The sequence below is a fragment of the Podarcis cretensis genome, assembly GCF_951804945.1.
Source record: "Podarcis cretensis genome assembly, chromosome: 12".
Classification (NCBI taxonomy): domain Eukaryota; kingdom Metazoa; phylum Chordata; class Lepidosauria; order Squamata; family Lacertidae; genus Podarcis; species Podarcis cretensis.
The window spans coordinates 19,509,075-19,533,420 of NC_137181.1; the positions used below are offsets into that span (position 1 = coordinate 19,509,075).

A 24,346-nucleotide genomic window follows, 5' to 3' on the forward strand; every position below is an offset into this window, starting at 1 on the left:
AATAGCATATCTGTGGGCTCTTGGGTCCCAAAGCAGTTCATAATTATGTAGTGAACTCCCCTGTGCTCTTCAGATGAGGGGTGGTTAAAAAATTAATAACAACAGTAAAGGTAAAGGTAAAGGTACCCCTGCCCGTACGGGCCAGTCTTGACAGACTCTGGGGTTGTGCGCCCATCTCACTTAAGAGGCCAGGGGCCAGCGCTGTCCGGAGACACTTCCGGGTCACGTGGCCAGCGTGACATCGCTGCTCTGGCCAGAGCCAGAGCCAGAGCCGCACACGGAAATGCCGTTTACCTTCCCGCTGGTAAGCGGTCCCTATTTATCTACTTGCACCCAGAGGTGCTTTCGAACTGCTAGGTTGGCAGGCGCTGGGACCGAGCATCGGGAGCGCACCCCGCCGCAGGGATTCGAACCGCCGACCTTTCGATCAGCAAGTCCTAGGCGCTGAGGCTTTAACCCACAGCGCCACCTGCGTCCCTAACAACAGTAAGAATAATATAAATATCATAATGTTGTTTAGTTGTTTAGTCGTGTCCGACTCTTCGTGACCCCATGGACCAGAGCACACCATATCATAATAGCATAAAACAATTTTTAAAGAAAAGTCAGGAGTGCATTCTAAGCACAGTGAAAGAAAATGTATGATTGGTACTCACATGAGTAGATTTGTGAGGTCACCATGCATTCACTGTGTTGGGCTATGGCTCCCTCTGGTGCTGAAGGCAGGAATGAACAGCTCTGGGAAGTGGGTGGGCTCCCAGTTTCCAGATTTGCCAAGCTTGTACCGTCATCAGACTCTCACATTACAAGTAAGGAAAAAACAAGCAAAAAAGCACACTTCCCAACAATATCAATAATATCAACCATAGCTTAACTCAAAATATAATAACCATAACTATATAGAAAGAATTTCAGTTGCAGCCCATATTAGTGAGAGGCCCCAGTGATGACCTCACAAATCTACTCTTCAGGTGAGTACCACTCATACTAGTCGGTCATCGTGCAATCACTGGGTTGGGACATACCATGGCTTTCCCTATTAGGGTGGGTCCACCTGCAACATAATTAATGAGGCGGAACCTGATGCAGGACCAAAGGTGGTCTCTGCTGATGCAAACAAGCCCATCTTATAGTGCCTCATAATAGTGCTAGGAACAGACCAGTTGCTGCTCTAATGATTTCTACTTAAGAGACATTAGAAGAAGAGGCGGCCACTGTTGCCACTGATCTTGTGGAACACGCTGCCAGATTTGTTGATCTGGGAGGTTTAAGCAACTCATAGGACATATCAATGTATGCCCTGATCCATCTCTAGAGAGTGTGGCTGCAGACACTTTTTTACCCATTGTGGAAGGGTGAAAGGATTTGAACTGGGATTCAGTGGACTTAATGCCCTTTGTTCTGTTTATGTACATTATACATTCACTGTTCTGTGAACATCTAATGAGAGCCAAGCCTTTTCTAACGGATGCCTAGGATTTGGGCAGAAGGAAGGTAGGATCACCTCCTGCTGAACATGCAGCTTTGACAAACCTTAGACAAAAATGATGGGTCCATTCTCAGAACTGCCCTATCTTTATGAAATGTGCTCAAATGTTTAGCTACAGATAAGGCTCCCAGCTCAGAAAATCTTTGAGCTGAGCTAACTGCCATAAGAGAAAGAACTTTAAAATACATAACTTTGAGGGAGACTTGTTATAGTGGTTTGAAGAGAAACTCCTGCAGGCAGGAGGGGAAATGATTAGCCACTGAAGGACATTGAAGAATAACTCCCTTTAGAAACATTTCACAAGGGGGTGAGACCAAAGTGGCGGGTGGCCCGTGGAAGATAAAACAGAGGATGTGCCAGAGGCCTGTCTCTTTAAAGTGTTTGGTTTGAGACATCTATGTAGTTCGCTTTGCAGCAAGGTGAGCAAGTCAGGCACTGTCACTGTATGTACTGGTAAGTGACTGTCGGTGCGCCAACTGGAAAAGGCTGACCAAGTAGCCTGATATATTTGAATTGTAGATGATCTTTGTGAGTGTTGAAGGTAGAAATAATCACTGAGTTGAAACTGAGCATTCAAATGCCAGGCAGTTAAGCATAGCCATTTGATATAAAGGAAAAACTGGGAGCATACTTAAGAGTGTAGTCCTGATTTTTCCTTTTAACTGTACCTTGAACTTTATCACATCTGACACCATATTTGATGTCAAGCCAGGGAAAGTTGGGTGTAGTATGCACAAAACGGTCTGGCAGGCCTAATTAGGCCTATGCACCAGAGGTTTCCCACCACTGTTATGGGGTGGAGGAGAAGCTACCTTTATTTTTCAGGAACATAAAATCCAATATTGCTGATGCTATCCCCCATATCCAAAGAACCAAGACTACTACTTAGCATAATTGAAACTGATTGATAACTAGGCTACCTAACCATGTGTATAGTGCAAATTTCCGTACTTTAGCTAACATGAATTACAGCAATACTCACTCCCTGTTGGTGTCATATGACTTCTAACATCTAGTTGTGTTTTGTGATCAATTCTAGGGTGAAGGATCTGGTTGGTTTCAAACATCTGATTATGGGGCTGGTTGTACCATAGCCAGATAAAAATGGTCACAAATAACCTAGTTATGATCTGCTAAACAATTTTTAAAAATTACTACTATTAGAGCATTGGTGGTTCAGGTATCATATATTTTAACTGTTGTTCCAGTACAATTAAGTTCTCAGAACAAATTCATACAACAGCATAGGTTTTCATGTTTCCTTTTCAAAGTTCAGCAAAGATGAATTTTATAAGATGGCTGCATCACTGAGTCTCTAAAAACACAATAATAAGGTCATTTATGTTTTGAACTTTGCTTTATGACTGGGAAGGTGGTTTCTTTTCTGTAGGGGTTGCATCCTTTTCCAGAAATAACAATTGGGTCCTAAAAAATGAAACACAATTATTCAGGGTACTCACAACTGAGTTAATCCACCTATATTTAAGACTAGATTTTAGATTACTATATGCAAATCTCATTTTGCTATCTGTTGCCTGCTGCAGTTGTGAACTGAATGCTCTGCTGCAGTTGTGAATTGAATGCTTTGTTAACAGGATAACTCTAAAATATCTGTGTTTCATCAGTTTCAGATTCATTGACTGCAGGCAGGGTCAGTCTGATGGGAAGGACTCCTCCTCTTGGAGAGAAGATGAAAAGGCTCTTAGGACCCAATAGGAAGAGTCATCCCTACCAAGGAATGTCCTCCGGCTTAATCTCACAAATGTTAATTTTTCTAGGGTAAGCTATAGTTACTTACCTCTACTTGATCTTGAACATCTCCCTGAGTGACTGATGAAGGACCTCCCCCTATTAAAACAAAACCAAACAAAATAAAATCCACATTACTTTATCATACCATTTGAAAGTCTACCTGATATTTATTAATTTTATCTGTATATTTGAAAGGGTTAGTTTTTATAGTATTAAATTGACTTGCCATAATATGAAAATTAACATTTTCATATGTTGCCAATGCAGTGCCACTTGTCATCTATGTTCTGATAACATCTAGGTTATATTATTGCAATGTGTTATATATGGGGCCGCCTCTGAAGACAGATGAGAAACTTCAGCTGGTGCAGAATTCAGTGGCCAGGTTGCTCACCAGGGCAAGGCAGGTTGAGTATATAGCACCAATCCTGGCCTGACTGCACTGGCTACCAATTAGTTTCTAAATTCAAAATGCTGGTTTTGATCTATAAAGTATTAAATGGCTCAGGACTGCAATACCTCAAGGATCACCTCTCCCCATATGAACTGGCCTGGATCCTGAAATCTGTTCGTGTAATTTGGAGAAAAATGTGAAATTGCACTGCTTGGGCCATGTATTGAGCAGCCCATCCCCCATGTCTGCAAGTGGGTGGTTAGAGACAGTCCAAGCCTAAAACATGCCTCATCCACCCTCCCTTTTTCTAAGGAATATATGTATGTGTAGTAGATTCAGCAGCAGTTTGGCAGGAGTGTGAGGTGGTCTAAGTCTAACAGGTTATGGGCCAACTGACTTACAAATCTAACAGGATCATCATCTGAGGAGCCTTCATTTTGCACAGGCAAAAGCATTCCTCTTCTTCCAGGCCTTTGGCTAACTAAACACTCTATGGCCTTTTAAAGTAGGTGGAGGTATTGTTTCTGTTTCTTACTATGTTATGTATTCTGGTGTTTTTATATTGTAAACTGTCCTGCAAAGTGCAGTATAGAAATTGCAGCTGCCAGAAATTCCTTGCCTTTCAGTGGTATGAGGTTTCCATTCTGCCAACCCACACAAAGACATTTTCTCCTCCCTTGACATTTTGTAGGAATTTTAGAAGATAACCTGCCCTCTTAAATCCAAAGTGAATATAGAACCCTTTTCCACTGAGATTCGTTACCTTTCATCTCTGGCCCCAAAATCTTTCGTTTTAATAATGCAAGCTTTTGGAGGTAGTCTTTTTGTGGTAACTGGTTTGTTTCCCACCCTGCATAGGAAATATATAAAAACATAATATAATACTGTGTTTGACTTAAAACACAATGTTGTTTTGAATACAGGAATGTCTTTGTAACTGATCAAAAATAATTATAATCACTTTTATGGAAACAGTTTATATAACAATACTTTACGTTTTTTGGTGACTACAGTGTGAGAGAGACTATGAATGCATAAATGTATCAAGTAGACTACAGAGACACAGTCTGCCATTCCCTAATAAATCTAAAGCTGTGGTTCCCAAAGTGGTGCACATGCCTCACAGGGGGGCAATTTTGAAGCTTGTTTAGACCAAGCTAATGGCCTTTTAGGCTTCCTCCATGTGAATAGGAGTATACTTTTGGAATAATAAGAATTACCGGTATGTGTCACGGGGTGGGGTGGGAATCAGGATTTTAGAGATGCTTAGGTGGGGCATGGCCAAAAAAAGTTGGGAACCACTGATCGAAAGCAAAAAGAATCTTCTTTATCGAGTCAAATGATTTGCCTCCCTTATTAGTTTCTGAGGCAGCATGGGACAATAAATTTAACAGAGCAATTGGCTAACACGGTAACTTGCAGATTGGATTATTGCAAAGCATTCTACATGAGGTTGCCCTTGAATATGACTTGGAAACTTTAAGTGGTCTAAAATGTAGCAGCAAAATTACTGACTGGTTTCATTTAGATCTCATATAGCCCATGTATTAAAACAGCTGCACTGTGAACCAGCTTGTTTCTTGGGTTGATTTAAAGTGCTCACATTAGTGTTTAAAGCCCTAAATGACTCAGGCCCCAAATAGTAGTTGAAAGACCGCTTCTTTCCCTATAAACCCTCATGAGGTGCTTGCCCAGGAGAAAGCATTCTCTGTGGTGGTCCACAAATTGCGGGACTCCGTCCCCACAGAGGTGTGTCTGGTACCTTAATTGTACAGCATGCCATGATCCACTACTTTACCCTGACTTTTGACACTTGAGGAGTATATTTTTAGCTAGGAATGCTAGGATTTTGTTCAGAGATTTTATGAATTAAGTTCTGTTGTAATTGTTTGTATAACACCTTGAACATGCCCTTCCCTTGGAACATTACTATCAAACATATAACAAATGCAACCTACAGTATGAATGAGATACACTCCCCCCCCCCCATTAGGATTTTTTTTTTATACAGCCAACTTTATAGGTTACCTGATTTTTGAACAGGTATAGTATAGTCCTGGAACCTAGCTGTCCCAGGTGGTGGTGGTGGAAATAATGGCATATTTCTGAGCTTGTCAGCTGAAAATTAAAACACAAAACAGTTTGTATGAGAGACAGAACAATCCAATAATTCTAATGAAAAGCAAGCCTAAGAAAGTAAAAAATAATAGCTTTTTTAAACGGAAAAAAAAAATGTGTGACATCTAGCCATATATTCTGGTTAGCATTTCAGGTTTCCAGCTACAGTAATGAACAGCAATGGTGTTCTACATCTCCTGTTTTGGGAATATAATGTTTGTTGTTCTTATCGTTAAGAGGAAGATTATAGAAATTCAGCCCCAAAGGTTTGCACTCCATGGATCAGGAGAAAAGAGGCAGGCAAAAGCCTTATGCCAAACCACACACTGTTTGCCACACCGTGGACTGAGAGTGGAGGAAAACAGCAGCTACACACACTCTCCTTGTCACAGCTGCCAACCAGGAGGATAAGGATGAAGGGAAGGCACTCTGTCGCCTCCAAAGTGAACCAGGAGGCAGTCAGGGCTCAATATCAAAGGCAAATAGAAGCAGTCAGGCAGGGACATAATAGGAACACTCACTCCATTGCCGGTGTAAAAAAAAGCAAACCAGGAGGAGGTGGCCAAGCCATTTTTAAATCAGGGCAGGAGAACGCAAACGCCACACTACCAGTCACACAAGTAGGACACAACCACACACACACACACACACCAACGAAATAAATAAATACAGTTCTGACCCAAGATAAATGGCGGCAGCCATTGAGGCTGCTGAGGGAAAGAAATAGAGTGCACCGAAAGAGGGCTGCCATGCCTGAATGACCATTGGTGCCACGGCAAGGGCAACCGTTCTGGAAAATTTATCTATAAGTAATGTAAGTAAACAACTAAGGAATAAAAGAAGGGTGGCAAATAAGCAGAACAACCAAACGTACAGAGCAACAGAAAGTTTTGTGTGTGGAAGAAACCACAACATGCGGACAAAGAACTGTAAAACAAAAATGACGATAAGGAAAACCTAAAGAAAAAAAGGGGGTTCAGAAACTAGTAAAAAACCTAGCTGAGTCAGGAGAGCCAGGAGGAATGTACTGTCTGTGTCTAGACAGGAGGAAAAACTGAGGCAGTCCAGCCTACTTGCCACAAGTCTGCTCCTGTCTAGTTTCTCGTGACAGGGTGAACACCCATTCCATTGGATAAACCCCATAAACTAAAAAGGAAGTAGTGTTGGCAGAATGAAATTGTGTCTCATGTCCCCCACTTCACATGAATTTAGTGCCCCAAAGATCTGCACCTCTGGCTCATCTCATTGCAGGTTTCTGGTCTTTCCATGAAGGCTAGAAAGTGTGCCATCATAGAACTTGTTCCTTGAGGAGATGTTGTCTCTCTGGCCCTGGCCCTTGCCTTCCCTATATGGATAGGAGTGAATTGGACGAACACTGAAACAGCCCTTCTATTCAGTGTTGCTGTGTCTTGTCTTTATTATGGTAGCGGTACTTGAGAAGGCTGCAGCAGGCCTGAGCATCTTGCCACAGTTTGTCTTTCTGTAACTATGCTGTAACACACAGCCCAATCCATGTATCTGCCCCAAGCCATGAAAATACAAAGCTTTCACTCAAGCTGTGGATCAACAGTTGCCCCCTCCCTTCCCTATGTAAATGGCCTCTCATCCATGTTAAGGATGTGTTGGGCTGGTGAGGGATAGGAAGCTCAGAAAAATCAAGCTCTTGGGAGCTTGAAAAGACTCTACTGTGCACCAGGCAGATTCAGTCTGGAGAACAGGGTACCCCCCACCCCTTCCCATGAAAAGCTTACTGATCTAGAGGGAGGTATCATCATGATTATGAATGCACTGGGTGGTCTTTTAAAGTAAAGCATTCTAAGACATAGGACAATATTTAAATGGAGATGGGAGGAATAAAATACAGTGAGAAATCAAGACTTTTTCATCTCTGTTTTAAAAAATAACTTAGAAATTTTAAAAATCACATTGCAAGGAGATGCAAGGGTGTATTCAGGAAGACACCAGTTCAAATAATCAGAAAAAAAAGTTACTTTAAAGTGTGTGTTTTTGAAAAAAGATGTAAATAATTTAAAATATTTGCACAGAAATTTGATTAAAATAATCAAATAATTCATGATAACAGCATACTCACAGGGTAACTGGAAATGTAACAAAGAGTCTGAATGCCATATTTGTACACAATTAACCCATTCCTTACCAAGCGCATTGGCTTGATGTTGTTGTTGTAGCTGTTTTTGTTGTAACTGATAACTTGCAAGATGCAATGCTTGTTGCAGATTTGTTCTATGGCTTGGAAGTAAATTCTTGTTAAACTCTAATATTTCTTGCATTGCAGCCTCCACTGAAACAAAACAAATTGTTTACTTAATTCAAAAAACATTCTAAAAACATTTATTTTTTTCTGCATATCCACTATCCAAAACTGCAGGTGGGTAATCTTTGCTAACTGCTTTTAGACTTTTACATTTACCAAATTTGTGAATGGTATTGAAAGATTCAGCTTGTCTGATGATTAAATGCTTCTGGAAAGGGGGAAGGATGAATTTCAAATTGATCTAGTGAAGTTAGAAGTGTTTGTTATATTTTTCTGGACAGGATATGAAATATGGTATGTTAAGTAATCAGATGGAGGCAAGGGTCTTAACAAGCAGACTAAGACATAAAAATAGGAGAGGTTAGCCAGTTCTGCACCATCAGCAGAATCTGATTGGTTGAGGTGAGATCCAAACTTGAAAACTAAAAGTTTGGCATCATCAAGCCAAGGTCTAGAGAAGCTTTGAAACTATGAAATGTATGTCTTAAGCTCTTCTGACTGAGAGGTTCCACCTCCAGAGTTGTAAAAATGTCTTCTCCTTTTAAATGTTTAAGCTTTGGTAGTATGAGGAGGATGTTTGTCAATTTTTTCTTGCTAAATAATAAAATGCTTTAATCTACACTTGTCTGGCAGGTTGTGTGTTGACTGGTCTTAATACTCTATTGTTCTCTACCTAAATCAGGACCCCATATTTTACTCACTCATCAAGCCCATATCCCAACATGTATACTAATCATTACTTACAAGCAAGTCTGTGTGAATTTGCATGAAGGTAAGAAGAACTATCCAATTGTGGCAAAGATACTTTGCTCTCTGGAAATTCTTCCAGAAGCCGTCCTTTTAATGCCAGTTCTATGTCCCTCTCTGCAAAGACAGACACAGAAAAGGGCTTATTAATATGAAGCCTAACAACTGACAGTTCACAACCAATAAATTGCAAAGAATACAAGATACCAAGTAATTTGTTTTTAATCTATAAAATAAGGTTTAAACTGCACAGTAATATTTGCATGACTAATGGATATGTTATTTCATATTTTCTTGTATATTTGTTCTCTGTCAAAATATGTGGTCCTTCAGCAGCACAGTTAATAATTTACCTTGGAAATATTTAAGTTTCCCACAGTGCTGTCAGTACCAAATCCCCACCAGGTGATATCAGGACTATGTGCCTTCTATGTGCTTGAGATTCTGTTGGCTGGAGTAAGCACCATGTGCACACATAATTTTAGCAGCAGGATGCAGTAGATTTTCTTATACCCACTGATCTTGTGCATGTTGTAGAAGGGACTGCACACGGTGGTTTATCTAAAAGGTTCAACCACCACCCATCAGATTCAAAAATTCCTCACTCCAATATTATCCTAATGATATAAATGTTTTAAAGGGTGGAGTTAATACCTTGTCAAAATAAAGGCTATGGTTAAATGTGCATTACCTCCTTAAAGTTGATTTTCAACAGTGTCCCATTTTACATGGGAGCATGCTAAGCATGTATAAGACTTACTTAGAAGTTGGTCTTGCTCCTCCTGGACTGTCATATCGTATCCTGCATCTACTGTTTTGCTCTCACGCTTGATTCTGTTTGCCACTATATGTTCCCATTGCACAATGGGGAGGAAAATATTCATACATAAAGTTAACTGTTGACACAAATAAGTTTTCTCCATACATGAAAAATGATTTTCTACTATAGTCAGCTGGATCCTGATAGGTAAGCTGTCCTTTGACTTATTTATAGTACCAGTCCAAAGCAACTGAGTTGTAACCCATAGCTCAGTGTAATTTACAGATGTGTATACAAAAAGCAGTGAAGACTGTTCTGCTCCCTCAGGCAATCATCCAGCTGATAACTTTGAAAGCAGCAGACAAACAGAGCCTTAACTAATGGAACTGCATTAAAAATAAAAAATTGCTCAAGTAATTTGAAAAACCAACATGATAGCAGAGGGGATCTCTCCAGTGAACTATATTCACAAAAGATCTACCAGCCTACAAATATTAAACAAACATCTTCAAATCTTCTTCTTCAGTTCAGTCTCTGTTATCTCTCTACCTGTATAGGCTTTCATTTTTGGCTCCAAAGGTGGGGGTTGGAATTACATTATACAAATTATAGGCAAGGTTCTTCTCTAGATTATCCACTGTGACAAAATTATTGGAATATATCAAAGCAATATAGCCAGTTAAAGAGGAGACTAAGAGGAGATATGATAGCCATCCTCAAATATCTAAAGGGCTGTCATATCGCAGATGGAGCAAGCTTGTTTTTCCTGCTCTGGAGGATAAGTCCCAAATCAATGGATTCAAGTTACAAGAAAGGAAATTCTGCCTAAACGTAAGGAGCAACAACAATTTTGCTGTTCAATTAACTACAATCTCCACCAGAGGGCTTATTCTCCTGGAGATCTGAATAATTTCTACTATCATGGTATGGGCACTTTGAATAATCTGTCTAGGATGAATTGGTCTACTGCACCATATCAAGTTTGTCCCAAGACGATAGTCTACACTGTTCATAATGCTGATAGCAGGATAATTTATCCAGAGAGGAGAGAACATGGGATAGATTGCTCCATGTCTGCAAAATGGTCATTCTGAACTGAACCACTGCTGCAGCCATTGTCTCTTCTTATTTTCTCTACCAGGTTCCTCCCCCTTTGATAGTTTTCTCGACTAGATCCATCTGGTCTCCTATCTGACATTTAGTGGCTGTGACATAGTTGCCAGTGACCTCAATAACTGCTATACCCCATGGTATCTGTCCACACAGTGGCTTGAAGAGGCCTGAGAAGAAGGAAGGCAAAACCCCCACCTCTTAATGCACAAGTACCTCTCCTTTGTGTGTGAGAAGGGTAAACATCAATAACTTTGCCTACATTCTAGAAATTTCTGAAGCTAGCTGTGCCCAAGCATAGATTTCATAAGTGTGAGTTCAGAGTGAACAGGCATATTACAAACATGCACTCTGCTTCATGAACCTAAATGTCCAGCTTCAATCAAACTAATCACTAAGTGAAAGATAAAAACAAAAACAACAAAAATCCTTGACTGCAGCCTTGCAATTTCATATTATTTTTATACAAGACACTTTTAACCACTTTCAGTAAGATCATGCTAATTTTCTGAATATGTTATATTTTTTAATGTGTAAATAAACTTTTCACATTTATATTCCTCCACTCATATCAAAATAGACATTCAAGGCAACACAATAATATTTATACATAGCAAATAAAGCAAACTTAAAAACACACCTAGTAATGCATTCTGTCTAATATATATACATTTCAAATGGACAATTAGAACCAAATGAAGCAAGAAATTTGATGATGCACTCCCTGTCTCATTATTAATCTTTCAACCTGCCTTCAATGTTTGTTCTAGAAAAAAAAATCTGAGAGTATAATATCATCACAAACAACATTCTCCTTATTCTTTTGTTGCAACTGCATAATATCCCACCCTTTTGTGAAATGTAATGTTTTGCCAAGCACCAGCTGTTATAAACAGGCAACTGTGTGCAAAGCAGAACACGCTGCTGAGGAATCGCACAACTGGAACAAGGCGGCAACTGTTGCTAAGGAGCCGGTGATGGAAGAGGACAGTTGAGAAGGCCAATGGTTGCATGATAGAAAAACCATTGGCACTTCAAGGATCCAAAATAATCAGTAATAAAAAAAAAATGCCTTGCCTGCAGTCAAATAGAGGAAACAAGGAAATGAGAAGGGAAAGCAAAAGCAAAACGGGAAGCAGGAGGGTTTTGTGTGTGTGTGTGTGTGTGTGTGTGTGTTTTATTTATTTAACCTCAGCGGAGGAAAGAAAACAAAGGAGTAAAGTTTGAAAATGGACATACACACGATACTAGAAAGTGAAAGGATACAGGAGGGAACAGTAAAGAAGTAGAAATAAAGTGTTGTTGAAGATAAAAACACTTAGCTGACAGAGAAGATTAGAGTTCCCAGAGTTCTTTGCTCTCCTGCCACCGTCACGTGACGAGGGTCATAACCCAACCCATTTGGGTCCTCAGTAACCATATCAAATAATGCACAGTATAAGGAGCATCCTTGGAAGCACACACGATACTTTAGATAACACGTTTTGTACTTACCAGGTACTTTACTTATGTGTATCTGCAGCCCTGAAAGTTGTGGTCTCAATGCGAGCTGATCTGATGGCTCAAGTGAACTAAGTCTCCGTTTGCCTGTTGTCCGTAAAACGCTTTTTGGTACTGAGAGAGATTATTTACATGTTATGGAGAGAATAAGATAAAATAGGTCCAATATACAATTCCCGTCCCCCTAAAAAACACAACCATGTTGCAAAACTTGCAGTCCCTTGCAGCAGTTGAATATTCCACTTGTAGATTAAGCCTGCTGTGGAGAATTTAAATACTTGATATCATAGCAATACAGATTCATATGGTGGGAGCCATTGTGGCCACAGGATACCACACCACATCTTGGGTTTGGGCTGCTGCATGTGACCTCCAGTTGCTTCATTGTAGCACTGAAGAGATTAACTGATCCCCCATCCAATCCCCAGTACCTGGAATCCTTCCCAAAAGAAAAGACAAAGTAAATAAGAAGCTGAAAATGAAAGAGTTGAGAGGCAGGAGGAAGTCACTAGTGGTGTTCAATCAAGATAGACCCATTAAACTTTGACTAAAAACAGCTAGCCACTTAATACCTCTCTACTATTACATTTCAACTGTTTTTATTTTGTTCTTCCTTTTGCTACAACAGAACATACATCTGCTTCATCAATGCAAAGTATAAAATAAACCTGCAGCTGAGGAAGTAGAGAAAGGGAGGCTTTCCTGTAAATTCCTGTTCATTGTGACTCCTGGAGCACACTCCAGAACCTTCAGGATAGTATTTCCCTGTGGACAGCAGGCAGGATCCAAAAATGTGGATCATCTTCCCAATCTGGGAAGGGCTACCAGAATAGAAGAACAAAAGAAGCCATAATATCTTTTGTTTAAAAAAACAACAACATCTGAAGGAGAGTTCATAACTGAAGCACAATACTGAACAGCTGAAGAAACAGAAAAAAACAGGAGATGAAACAAGCCAGAAAGAAACTTTCCCAGGAATCCCTCCCTACTTCATCAAAATGTATACAATGGTATAAGCCTGAGGAGGATAACCATAGTCTGCTGGAATACACAGTGGTGGGTGGAATGCCCTCCAAGATAAAATGGTAACAGGAATTCATGGTAAAAAACCTTTCCTTTCTCCTTTGGTTCCCAGAGGACATTCCATAACCTTTTAGATGTGTGTATATACGAGGAGCGCTCATTAAAGATTTCCCCTGATGTACTTCCCTTGGACTGAGACAAACTTAACTGGGCACAGTTATTAGTCCTTCTCTATGTAGCTACCAGCAAGATTCACACACTTCCCCCATTGTTTTATGCAGCTGTGGAGACCTCATCTGTAGAAGTTGGCAGGTTGCGTTAGAAGCCATAACATGGCCTCAGAAATCAGCATTTCATCGTCTGGAAAATGCTTGGAAAGATTGGAATGGTTGGAAAGAGGTGGAAGTCCGATGGTGTGAGGTCAGGAGAATAAGGGGGGTGAGGAAGGACTTCATAGCCACAGGACTGTGCTTCCGTCTGAGAAACATGCAAGTTGTGAACCGGGGCGTTATCCTGCAGGAGGTGGGCAACTTTGGTCAGCATACCATGCCCCTCAATTTTGATGGCCTTCCTCAATTTCTGCAGCAGTGAAGCATAGTATGTCCTGGTAATTGTGGCACCCTTTACCAGGAAATCCATCACCACTACTCCGTGTGTTGGCATCCTTCGGGGGTCGAGATGCCAGCTGGCTAGCTCCCAGCTGGATCATGCCTTTCCAGCCGTGATGATCCCCCGATCTCTGGTGTGACGTAAATAAGTGACTCAGACTTCAAAAGCCTGACCACGCTATATTAGCAGATGCATACTGCGCAAACAGAACAGGTGTGAGGCTTCTGGAAATGTACTAACAAGCTGCAGATTTATTAAGCATAAATCAGGACAAAGAAAACATGTCGCTTCCCTTTATTCTCCTCAGAGAGACAGTGAAAAGCAAAAGCTATACACACAATGGAAGTTCCCAGCAAGCTGTGCTGGAACGTAAACAGACATGTGACATGCAACAGTTCCATGTCTGCAACTAAAGGTGAAATGGAAAAGTCCCAAAAGACCATGAGCATGACCTTGCCTGCTGACAGTTGGACACGTGCCTTCTTTGGAGGTGGTGAAATAGAGTGCTTCCATTGCTTGGACTGGGATTTAGTCTCTGGGTCCTAATGATGGACCCATGTTTCGTCCTGAGTAATTAGTCTGGCAAAGAAGTCATCATGGGTTTTGTGACACATGGCCAAAAGAGCCTGTGAGCATGTGACTCGTTCCTGCTTCTGGAAAGGCGTCAGCAGCTGGGGAATCCACCGTGCGGACACCTTTCCCATGTATAAATGGTCATGGATGGGGTTTTTTCTACAGAGCCCACACTGATCTTGACATCTGCAGCTAGTTGGTGAACGGTTATGTAGCGATCCTCCAAAATGGTGGCCTCCACTTGCTGGATGGTGTCTTCATCAATGGGAGACTGTGATCGCCCAGGAATGGGAGCAGTTTCCACCAAAGTCCAACAACACTTGAACAGGCGATGCCAGTGCTTGACTACATCAAACGATGGGGCATCCTCCCCACAAGTCCTGTTCATCTCATCAGATAGCTCCCGTGGTGTGCACCCTTTCAAGTACAGGATGCTGATGACCGCTCTGCATTCAACTGGTACCATTATCAGACATTACTCCACGTTAGCACCTGTAGCAGAGCAACTGTTAGGAGTTCAGAGCTACAAATTACCACGTTACCTGTGGAGAGATGTATCATTATACAAGTACAATTTAATCCTCCTACGATAACCGGAAGTGGGTCAGAGGAAATCTTTAATGAGTGACCCTCATAAATGTATGTAAACACTCTACATAATTTTTCTACTCAAGTCAGCATTCACAGATGAGAACACTTGAATTTAACCATGCTTAGAAAACATATGTAAAGATACGTTTACAGTTCCCTGAGTTCTGATGTCACTGTGCTTCACACCCATGAGCAGTTCCACCTTGTGAGTGTGAAAGGGGAAGGGCAGTATGCACAAGCAAGAGGCTTGCTGCAACTCATTCTTGTAGTTAAGTATTTCTATTTATTTGTTTATAAAATATTTATATACTGCTATATCATAAAAAGAAAAAGTATCAAAGTGGTTTATAGCAATAATACATAAAGCATAATAAAAATAATATAACAAAGATAACAGGAGACAACAATTAACCATTGTGGAAAGCTATAACTGGTGGAACAAATTTTTCAGCAGGCATTTAAGAGCTGACATAGATGGTTTCCTGTTGCAACTGATCCAACACTCTGGTGACTGTGGGACATTGTTTAACCATGTTTTACAGTTTTATCTATTGGTTGACAAAAGCAGTGCTATTTTTTCTAGAAAAAGGTGCTTTCCTTGTTCTCTTATAAAGGCAATGGCACACACCTGGGAGGGGCCAGAACTGGGAGGGGCCAGAAGGGTTCCAGTGAGTTCCAACTGAAAAAAAAGCCCTGGACAAAAGACTGTGTAATTAACTATTTTCTGAGCAAAAGATGTTTCTGCTATATAATTTGCCTTTGCACTCACTCTCAAATTTAGGTTTTTCTAGTTTATCTACTTGAAGAGCAGATTGAAGATCTCTTATATTTGCCTCCAATTTTGCAGCCAAAGCCCTTCGTTTTAATGATTTCTCATCTATAAGATAAAACAAATAAAATATACTTAATCACAGGAACTATATAGGATCACAGGGGCTTATCTATATTTCAGAGTCTCTGAAAGCCACAGCCAGAAGTAGTAGAGTAAATTGCAGTTACACAAAACAAAAAAGGGTGCAAGTTTTGAAAATTTTCTGAAGGTGGAACCAGTACATGTCAAACACATTCTGCATGCAATTCCAACAGATAAAGAATGTTAGATTTCTTACAAAGCTGACTCTCAACTTATGCACATTAAACTTGTGTGAATTCAGCTTTACGTGCTTGACTGGGCAAAAGGGGGTGGGTGGGTATTGCAGGGAAAACATCAGCAATCCCACCCTTCATCCCACTCACCTTGGGAGTGTTCAGAGGTGCAGAGAGAGTGTTTAGAAGTACAGTTAGAGAGTGCACAGACTAAGTAATGCAGTTGCCAGAAACCAGTAAATGCTGCACTGTGCCTTTTACAAGCCATTTTCTGGTGTTTAAAGGGCTGTTTTGACTATATGTCATTTTGGCTTTACATGCTATCCCTAGAACATAACCTGCACAAAAGATGAGAGTCGACTGGACCGTAAAACCTATTCACTAGCTCTATTATTCAAAAAAGTAGAAAACTGCAAAGAATCATTGGATTGCTAGCCTCCAATACAGATGTACCTCAGCTCCCGAACATCTTGGGAGTCAAACGTTCTGGCTCCCAAACAATCGAAAACCGAAAGTGAGTGTTCCAATTTTCTAACGTTCTTTTGGCAGCTGAACATCCAACAAGGCCTCTGCGGCTTCCAATTGGCTGTAGGAGCTTCCTGCATCCAATCAGAAGCTGCACTTTGGTTTCCAAACGTTTCAGAAGTCAAACAGACTTCCGGAATGGATTCCGTTTGACTTCCAAGGTACGACTGTATTTTCTTCGAACGCCAAGTTAGACATGATGACAACATAACCTGGTTTGGAATATAAATTTGTTCAGCTCAAATTGCTCAGATGTAATAAGAATCAAGCATTAGTTCCTTGATAAAACAGCAATTTGTCTCACCATGATTTTTGGTTACACAATGATGCAGCAGGTCGTTCCAAATGCCACGCACCAACAGAAGAGGACAGCTAGGGCATTGCTGCATCCGTGTTCTCACCCCTCCCCCAAAGTATCTATCACCTGAAATGGTTGTCTTATTCTGCCTAATGATACATCTGGTTCTGAGTCTGACAACCAATGAATTCCATGGACTAAAGTAAATGCAGGATGTAATTTGAGAGGAGGGCTACTGGTGCTAATGCTTCCTGCAAAAGAGACTTCACCCTTGCTGATCGTAATGAAAGAGTTTGCTACTTGTTACATATTAATAATCAGCAGCTCAGGAATATGTAGGTGAATATATTTATTCATTCTTTCCTCTATCCTTTAAAACTATCTAAGCTCTAAGCCAGTGATCTTTACCACATTTTGTGGAATATATTAACAACCCTTTTCTGGGGGTTTTGTTCTGCAAAGTATACACAATGTACTGTAATATTACAATATATTACAAGTCTTATTCCTGTGACTGCTCCTCATTCAGAAAAAAACAACCCCAGTTATATCCTTGGGTCAAACAATTCTGTATAAGTTCTTGGATTTTGTTAAACAAGACCATCAGATATGTTAATCCTACTATATTATATTCTTCCCACTCACCCTCATATTGTGTACTTAAAGCAGCAACCTCTGAAGGCAGGAATTCTATTGGAACTTCTTCAAAATATCTGTCCACAATTCTTTTTTCTTTTGCTAGCTGATCCAATTCTACCTCTAAGAAAAATAATTTGAATTTATTCCTGGATAGCCTGTTAGAGCATGTTGCTGATAACACCAGGGTTGCAGGTTCGATCCCCATATGGGACAGCTGCATTTTCATGCATTGCAGGGGGTTGGACTAGATGATCCTCAGGTACCTTCCAACTCTACCATTCTATGATTCTGTGATTTTAAGTTTAGAAAACTTCTGAGCAGTCTACTTTTCAGTTTTTATTGAAAAATATCCTTACTTTATGGACTTAAGGGTGGGTAATAAATAAATAATAACTAATTGTACCTAGCTCAAATTTCACTCAGGTGTACAGAAAAGATGTACAGGTGTACAATAAAGCACCAACACACACAAATTTAAGAGACCCAGTAAATCAAACCCAAGTCCCTCGCATCCTTTAAGTGGGATTGGGATGATTGAAACTTCAGTCATGGCTTCCTGACTATGGATTTTGTTTGGGGGTTTTTGTTTTTACAGACTAACTCAACTTCCTTTACCTTTTGTGTGTCTTGAAGAACACCAAATATAACTGTTAGGAAGAAGGGTGCCTAAGTGAAGGGTTTCTAAGACCCTCCTAGCTATAATACCACCCCCCTCTGCTTTTACCATTCATATACATGTATACATTCATATACATACCATTCATATACATAACTAGCACAAAGCAAACTCCCCCGCCCCACCCTGCTCCAACTGTCTGGGCATTGGACTCCCCCCCCCCCAAACGCACACAAATACTTTAAAGCATAAATAAATAAATATTTGAAATAAGAACACCAAGAAGATCCTAAAACCCAATAGGATGTAAGTTAATAAATAAAGCAGCAATTTAAGACCATATGTACAGAAAATAACACACACATAAAAAAAACTTTCTTACCTAGCCTCACCAAATACCTGCTCACCACCCTGAACCCTCCCCCCCCCAAAAAAGCAAAAACTAGTTTGCACACCTTCGTTGTAATAGCAGGTTAAAATAAAACTAGAAGGACAGCAGAAAGAAAGGGAGACCAAGGAGGCAGAAAATAAATGTTTTATACATTTTCAGAGCACTGAAATGGAACGTGCCACCCCTGCCTTTGGCCTTGTCTCAAAGTCAAGTGTCTAGCAAATGGGGCTGACATGGTGGTAATGAACATTTAAAAAAAAATTAAGAGGGGGCAGAGGGAAAGGAGGAGAATGGAGGCAGCAGAGGAAAGAGGAAGAAAGCAGCACTGCCCCCATAATGAGGTGGCTTGCATGTGGCCATGTGATAGCAGAGTGGCCTATTGGTGCTGAGAGCCCTCTGAAGGCTGGCATCACAGCTGGGATCCCGTAGACGCAATAAGAAGATTTTTAATTAACAACTGCAACAACTATTTTATTATTTAAAATGACAAATTTCATCAGCATTATAGAAGGACCACAAAAGCTCTTTGGAGCTTTAATGCAACCCATGCACTGCCCTAGTCTATCTGCTCTAGTCTAGCCCTAGCCTGCCCTAGTCTATCTGTTCAGAAAACTCAAAGAAACACAGAAAGTTTGACTACAATACTTACCAGACATGCTATCTTGCCGAATAATGCCTTGTTCTTGCAGATCTTTGATACTTGATCGCAAATATGAGAACAAACCTTTTCCAGCTAATTCTTTGGGTGTTTTGTCTTTTTTGGTGGCTTCAAAAACAAAAGCAAACCTTTAGTGAAAAATTTAATTTAACTTCACATGAGGCAAGAGCCTTGGGCTCCTTTGGGGATGAAGAGTGGGATATAAATTAAACAAATACTAATCATAAATAAATAAAACTTTGTGCCAATGCCATCCCATCCAAAAGCATAAGGCACTGCCACAGAGGCACTCCGTGTGATGAGAAAGCAGTACATGTTTACCAGTGCTACAGAGCTTCTCCACTCTCAATTATCCAAAGGTTCCCTGCTCTCTTAAACAATTTTGACTTTTCTCACATGCTTTGCCATATGTCTAGAATTGCCTCCCAGAACCAATCTTTTGACCTAAAACCTATCCTCAACTGCCACTGTATCCATGAGGTTGCCCTAGTTCACATACCATGCTGTAACTAAGTCTAATTACATGTGACTACTATAATCACACATTCTTCCCATGTTTCTCCCATCTCCACTCCCTCCTCCCTTCTTCATTTGTATCCCATGTTGAATTTTAGATTGTGATGCCATTGTGGTAGGCATGTGACCTTTTGTACTCTGTAAAACACCTTCAACATTAATGGTGTTTTGTATACAATAACAACTTATTGTATCTGTTGACATTTCTCTGTGATAGATGTAATATGTAGACTGGGCCTTTGAAAATAAAGATAAAAGAATGAAGAGGTTTTGAACGTCAGGAAGGATATAGCTTTTGGGGGAAGGCACAGTACTTTTGTGTAAGGTAAGTATTTTTATTTATTATTTTATTTATTAAATTTACATACAATCAGTTGTCCAAGGATCACACAGTGGCTTACAGTATTGCTGGCACCCATTTGTCTCAAGAGACAGTGGAGTGCATCTCCAGGGGTGAAGTCAAATTGCTGCATAAGCAGCTCTGAAGTGACCTCCCCAATGCTCAAACCTGGGCAGCGTGCATGGAGGTCCTAGGCTGCCCAGGTGACAAAACCTCCCTCTCATCCCCACTGATGTGGTCTAAAGGAAAGCAGAGCAATGTGTTTGGCACCAGCTGCGCAGCAGGAGCTGCCAGAAGAAGGCATACAAGACACCATCCAACCATCTTAGAGCCTACACTCCTGATTTGTGTAAGGTTTACTCCTTAGCTGTTTCTTCTCCCAAAGATATCCTGGAAGGCAGTAGAGGTTTAGGATCAGAGTTTTCCTTCTCCTAGATGGGCTACTTTCCCAAGTTGATGAGCCCCACCTGCTCCTCACTTCCCTCTACAGCTTCTGCAGAAGCTGCTTTCTTGACTGTTGTATCCACAATTGGTCGCATCTACTCAATCCACCAGAGCCTGCCTTCACATGCATGGGAAGTCCCTAATTCAACAATGGTTTGAGGCCATCTACTACTCTCATCTGGTTTAGCCAGCCAGTCAAAGCCCTTCCCAGGGTGTGGCTGCTGTTGCATGCTGACAGCTTCTATGAGCCACAGGTGAGAGCTGAGTGCAGGGTGGGGGACAAAGGTGGTCAAACTACCCCAGAAGGAGCACGATGATTCCCCCACCAAAGGTACTACCCCTCCCCTAACATCCCATACACCCTGGTGTACAGTGTAAAACCACAAAAATGCAAACCAAACAATACACACACATTTAAAAGCCGCAGATAGTTTAATTTGCCCAAAGGCCTGGGAGAAGAGGAGTGCTTTCACCTGGCACCTATTAACTTACAGAAGTTATGGTGAATGTGTGCATTCCATCAGGTAAGTCAGCACAAGGAGGTGGGAGAGGGAATGCTGGAGAGAGCTGCTTCAAAGGAATTCCAAGATACAGTTACTATGAGGAGCTATGGGGTGGGGCTTCCCCATGGCAGGGAGGAGGTAGTAGGCAGCTGGAAGCATGGTAAGGAAGGGAAGAAAAACTATCAGGTAATAATGATTAGTAAATCATGCTAGTTCACCTTCTATCATAATACATTTACATGTTATATCTGCAAGCTGGTAGCAGGGAATTAAGAAAGGCAATGCCCCAAAGTTGCAGACACGTGTAGTTGTGTTGAACATTCTCAGGGCTTTTTTCAGCTAGAACTCATTGGACTTCAGTTCCAGCACCTCTCAGATGGGTGCCATTGTCATTATAATAGAACAAGGGATGTGTTCATGGTGAGTTCCAGAACCTCTTTTTCTAGAAAAATAGCACTGAACATTTTTAGTATAGTTACAGTAAACTAGGTAGGGAAGGGGATGGAAAAGAAGGATTACAACAAGAATGAGAAAACCTGTGGCCCTCCAAATGTGGCAGGATTATATCTCCCATCAGCCCTAATCAGCATAGCCAATTGTCATGGATGATGGGGATCTGCAGTCCAGAAATACCTGATGGGTTGGAGATTCCCCATCCTTGGCTTACAAGAAGCAGAATTTGGTATGAGCTTTCGTGTGCATGCACACTTCTTCAGATACACCTGAAGAAGCAGAATATTATTGACCAGAGGTGGATCTACACACAGGAAAAAACACTATAAATAAGTCAAAAAATTAAATTGTTATAACAAAAGAAAAATACCCTTTGGCGTCATTTGGTGTTGCATGTTTATAATGCATTTAAAATTCTGTTTCTTGACTAACATTCACAGGTGAACAAAAATACTTGACAGGAATTAATTATAAGACATTAAAATTGCCAATAACCCAATAATATAATCATATTTGTACTTACGTTCAGGTATATATCCTTCTGGATACTCTTTTAGAAAATATTTTTCCCATTTACTAATCAATTTCTTTTTTTGTTCTTTTAGTTTGCACATTTTTTTCCCTAACAAAATAAAATAGATGTTAATGAACTAAATGAAGAAAAAAATGCCTTTAAAGATGTTTTGTTATATATAATAGTGGTTTTTGCATTTATCTACTAAGGAAATTACATTGTGTTCTTTATAGACCAGTTGTTTTTAAAAAAGGCAAACCTCAGCCTAAATCCAGTTTGGAATACATGCTACTGTATATACAAGGTGTTAATTCTTTACTCACTTATAGTATCCAGTTGAAAGCCTGAAAAAACTCCTAAATTTTCCATCTCATCCAGTTTTGATTCTAGATTGGAAAGTTCTATGAGATCACTTATATTTCTCTCTAGGAAATGTAAAAATGGTTATATTCAATAACAGAAAGCAATATTTATTAATATTTATTATTTCCTTTAAAACTGGAATCATATAACACTGAGATTCTGTAGCAAAGAGAATTCTGAAATAGCAGGATGGAATAAAGTGGCAGTTCCTATTTGACATTTTTCAGAGCTATAGAAAAGAACAGCAGAAAATGCAACCTGTAATCCTTTCAGTTGGTCTTCCATGAAAACAGGATTGTGTTCTCATTGTGAGGATAGAGATATTTATTTATGTATTTATTTATATATTTAATAAAGAATTATACCCTGCTTGCTTGTAAAAAAACACCTCGAAATGATTTACAAAAGATAAAACAGTAAAATCAAGAGACAACAGCATTTACTGTCAATAAACATTATCCTCAGAAAAGGTATTGTAGAACAAATGCTCTAGGTTTTAAGCAAACTGCAATCAGAAGTTATTGTGACAATGTCTCTGAAGCACCATTTCCATGGGATTTTGTTTTGGACTTACCATCAGGTCTTGTCCTTGCTCCTTGGTCTAAACTAAGTGCTTCTTCCATATTTTGAAGAATTGCCTCAAAACTAGAAACCAAACGGTTTCTTTTCTCACTTATCGCCTGTGTTTTCTTCTCTGGATAAAAGATAGTTACTAATTACATTTTTAGAACTGTTCTCTACAAAAGTAAACTAAAAAAATGGTGCTGTTACAGAGGGCACGTTGCATTGAAGGAGCCTAAATTTTAATACCATGTGCCCAGATAGCTGCAAAACAGTTTTACCAGCCACATTGTACAAATTCATTTTAGTATCTAATAGAAGAGGTGGACAGAAATCATTAGTACCCAAGTGACAGATTGGCAAAGATTTTATGCATCAAAAACAATTGCATGCGGTAAGCCCATATAAATAAATATATATGAGCTGCTTGAAGACACAGGCTAGAGTGCTGTCTAAACCTCTAAAGGTTATGCAATGTTGTCCTGTACATGCTATATGTGAGACTTTATGAAGTGTACGTAGAAAAATCAATAAAAATGTAACAAAACACAATTTAAAATAACATTGTCTTGATTTGTTCCATTTATGACAGTGGGCGATAAAGTATTCAGACTGGGCTGTTCCTCTTGCACGAGACTCAGACAGGAGCAAAAAACTGTGGGAGGTAGACGTCCCACAATTTTTACATGTCCTCCGCCACTCTTTCTCCTTGCTACAGGTCTTTCGCTATTCTGTGTTCAGTTGCTTTACTTCTATTTTTTACTTCGTTCCTTTCTTGTTTTTTATGTTCTTGTTGCTGGCAGTTGCTGTTTTAGTGGTTGGATCATTTTTGTTAATGGTTTTTGCGGCGTGGGCTGCCTGATGCAGCAACCATGCGCTTTGTCAACTAACAGCCGCTCTGCATGTTTGCCTCAGCATCCTTTGGACCTTTTACTCAGCGCACTGGCTTTACTTCAACAATTGTGGTTTTGCTGGTTGGGGAAAAAAGAAGCCAACAGAAAACACAGCGTAAAATCATCTTCCTCCTGTCCGCGGCAGAGGCGTAAAGGAGAGATGTCAGTGAGTCCTGTCCACTTCAGCGGCACAAAGGGCTATTGTGGCACATCTTGCCTGCAGTAATATTGAAATCAACAGTTCCCTTCAGCTGCTTATTTCCCTCCCGCAGTCTGCATTCACGGCAAAGGGGAAATCTTCATGGTTTCCTCAGAGTTTCTGCAAGGCTTGAGTAGTTCTACGCATAAGAAAGTAAAAGAAAAAACAAAGCATCTAAACCCAGCAGGGTCCTCTATTGCTTGTCACAATCTTTCAAGTCATTCCTCCCGTTCTAAGAGCCATGGTTTTCAAGGGTTATCAGTAAGATATACCCATGTAGGCCATATGTTTAATTGGTTTTGAGATTCTTGTGAAAATGCTCCTGCTTGGCGAGTCTGAAAAACTGAAGAGAAATGATCTACCTCCCACAATTATTTGCTCCTGCCTGAGTCTCGTGCAAGAGGAA

The 24,346-nt window shown here is 40.3% G+C and overlaps 1 protein-coding gene across 6 annotated transcripts in view; it reads right to left on the reverse strand.

Moving 5' to 3' along the window:
- Positions 1-2,657: 2,657 nt before the first annotated feature.
- Positions 2,658-24,346, reverse strand: part of CCDC7 (coiled-coil domain containing 7) — a 142,371-nt gene continuing 120,682 nt past the window's right edge. For 5 of the 6 annotated variants that reach the window (XM_079996283.1, XM_079996282.1, XM_079996285.1 and 2 more), the window contains 14 exons: positions 22,862-22,981; positions 22,248-22,349; positions 21,934-22,032; positions 19,146-19,262; positions 17,496-17,609; positions 15,711-15,818; positions 12,140-12,259; positions 9,536-9,619; positions 8,773-8,892; positions 7,912-8,055; positions 5,664-5,753; positions 4,399-4,485; positions 3,288-3,337; positions 2,658-2,914 (listed from right to left, as the gene is read on the reverse strand). In XM_079996283.1, coding sequence (XP_079852409.1) covers positions 2,825-2,914; positions 3,288-3,337; positions 4,399-4,485; positions 5,664-5,753; positions 7,912-8,055; positions 8,773-8,892; positions 9,536-9,619; positions 12,140-12,259; positions 15,711-15,818; positions 17,496-17,609; positions 19,146-19,262; positions 21,934-22,032; positions 22,248-22,349; positions 22,862-22,981 — 1,445 coding nt within the window. In that variant the 3' untranslated portion in view covers positions 2,658-2,824. The remainder of the gene's footprint in view (positions 2,915-3,287; positions 3,338-4,398; positions 4,486-5,663; positions 5,754-7,911; positions 8,056-8,772; positions 8,893-9,535; positions 9,620-12,139; positions 12,260-15,710; positions 15,819-17,495; positions 17,610-19,145; positions 19,263-21,933; positions 22,033-22,247; positions 22,350-22,861; positions 22,982-24,346) is intronic. The other variant, XM_079996286.1, reaches the window with a different exon arrangement.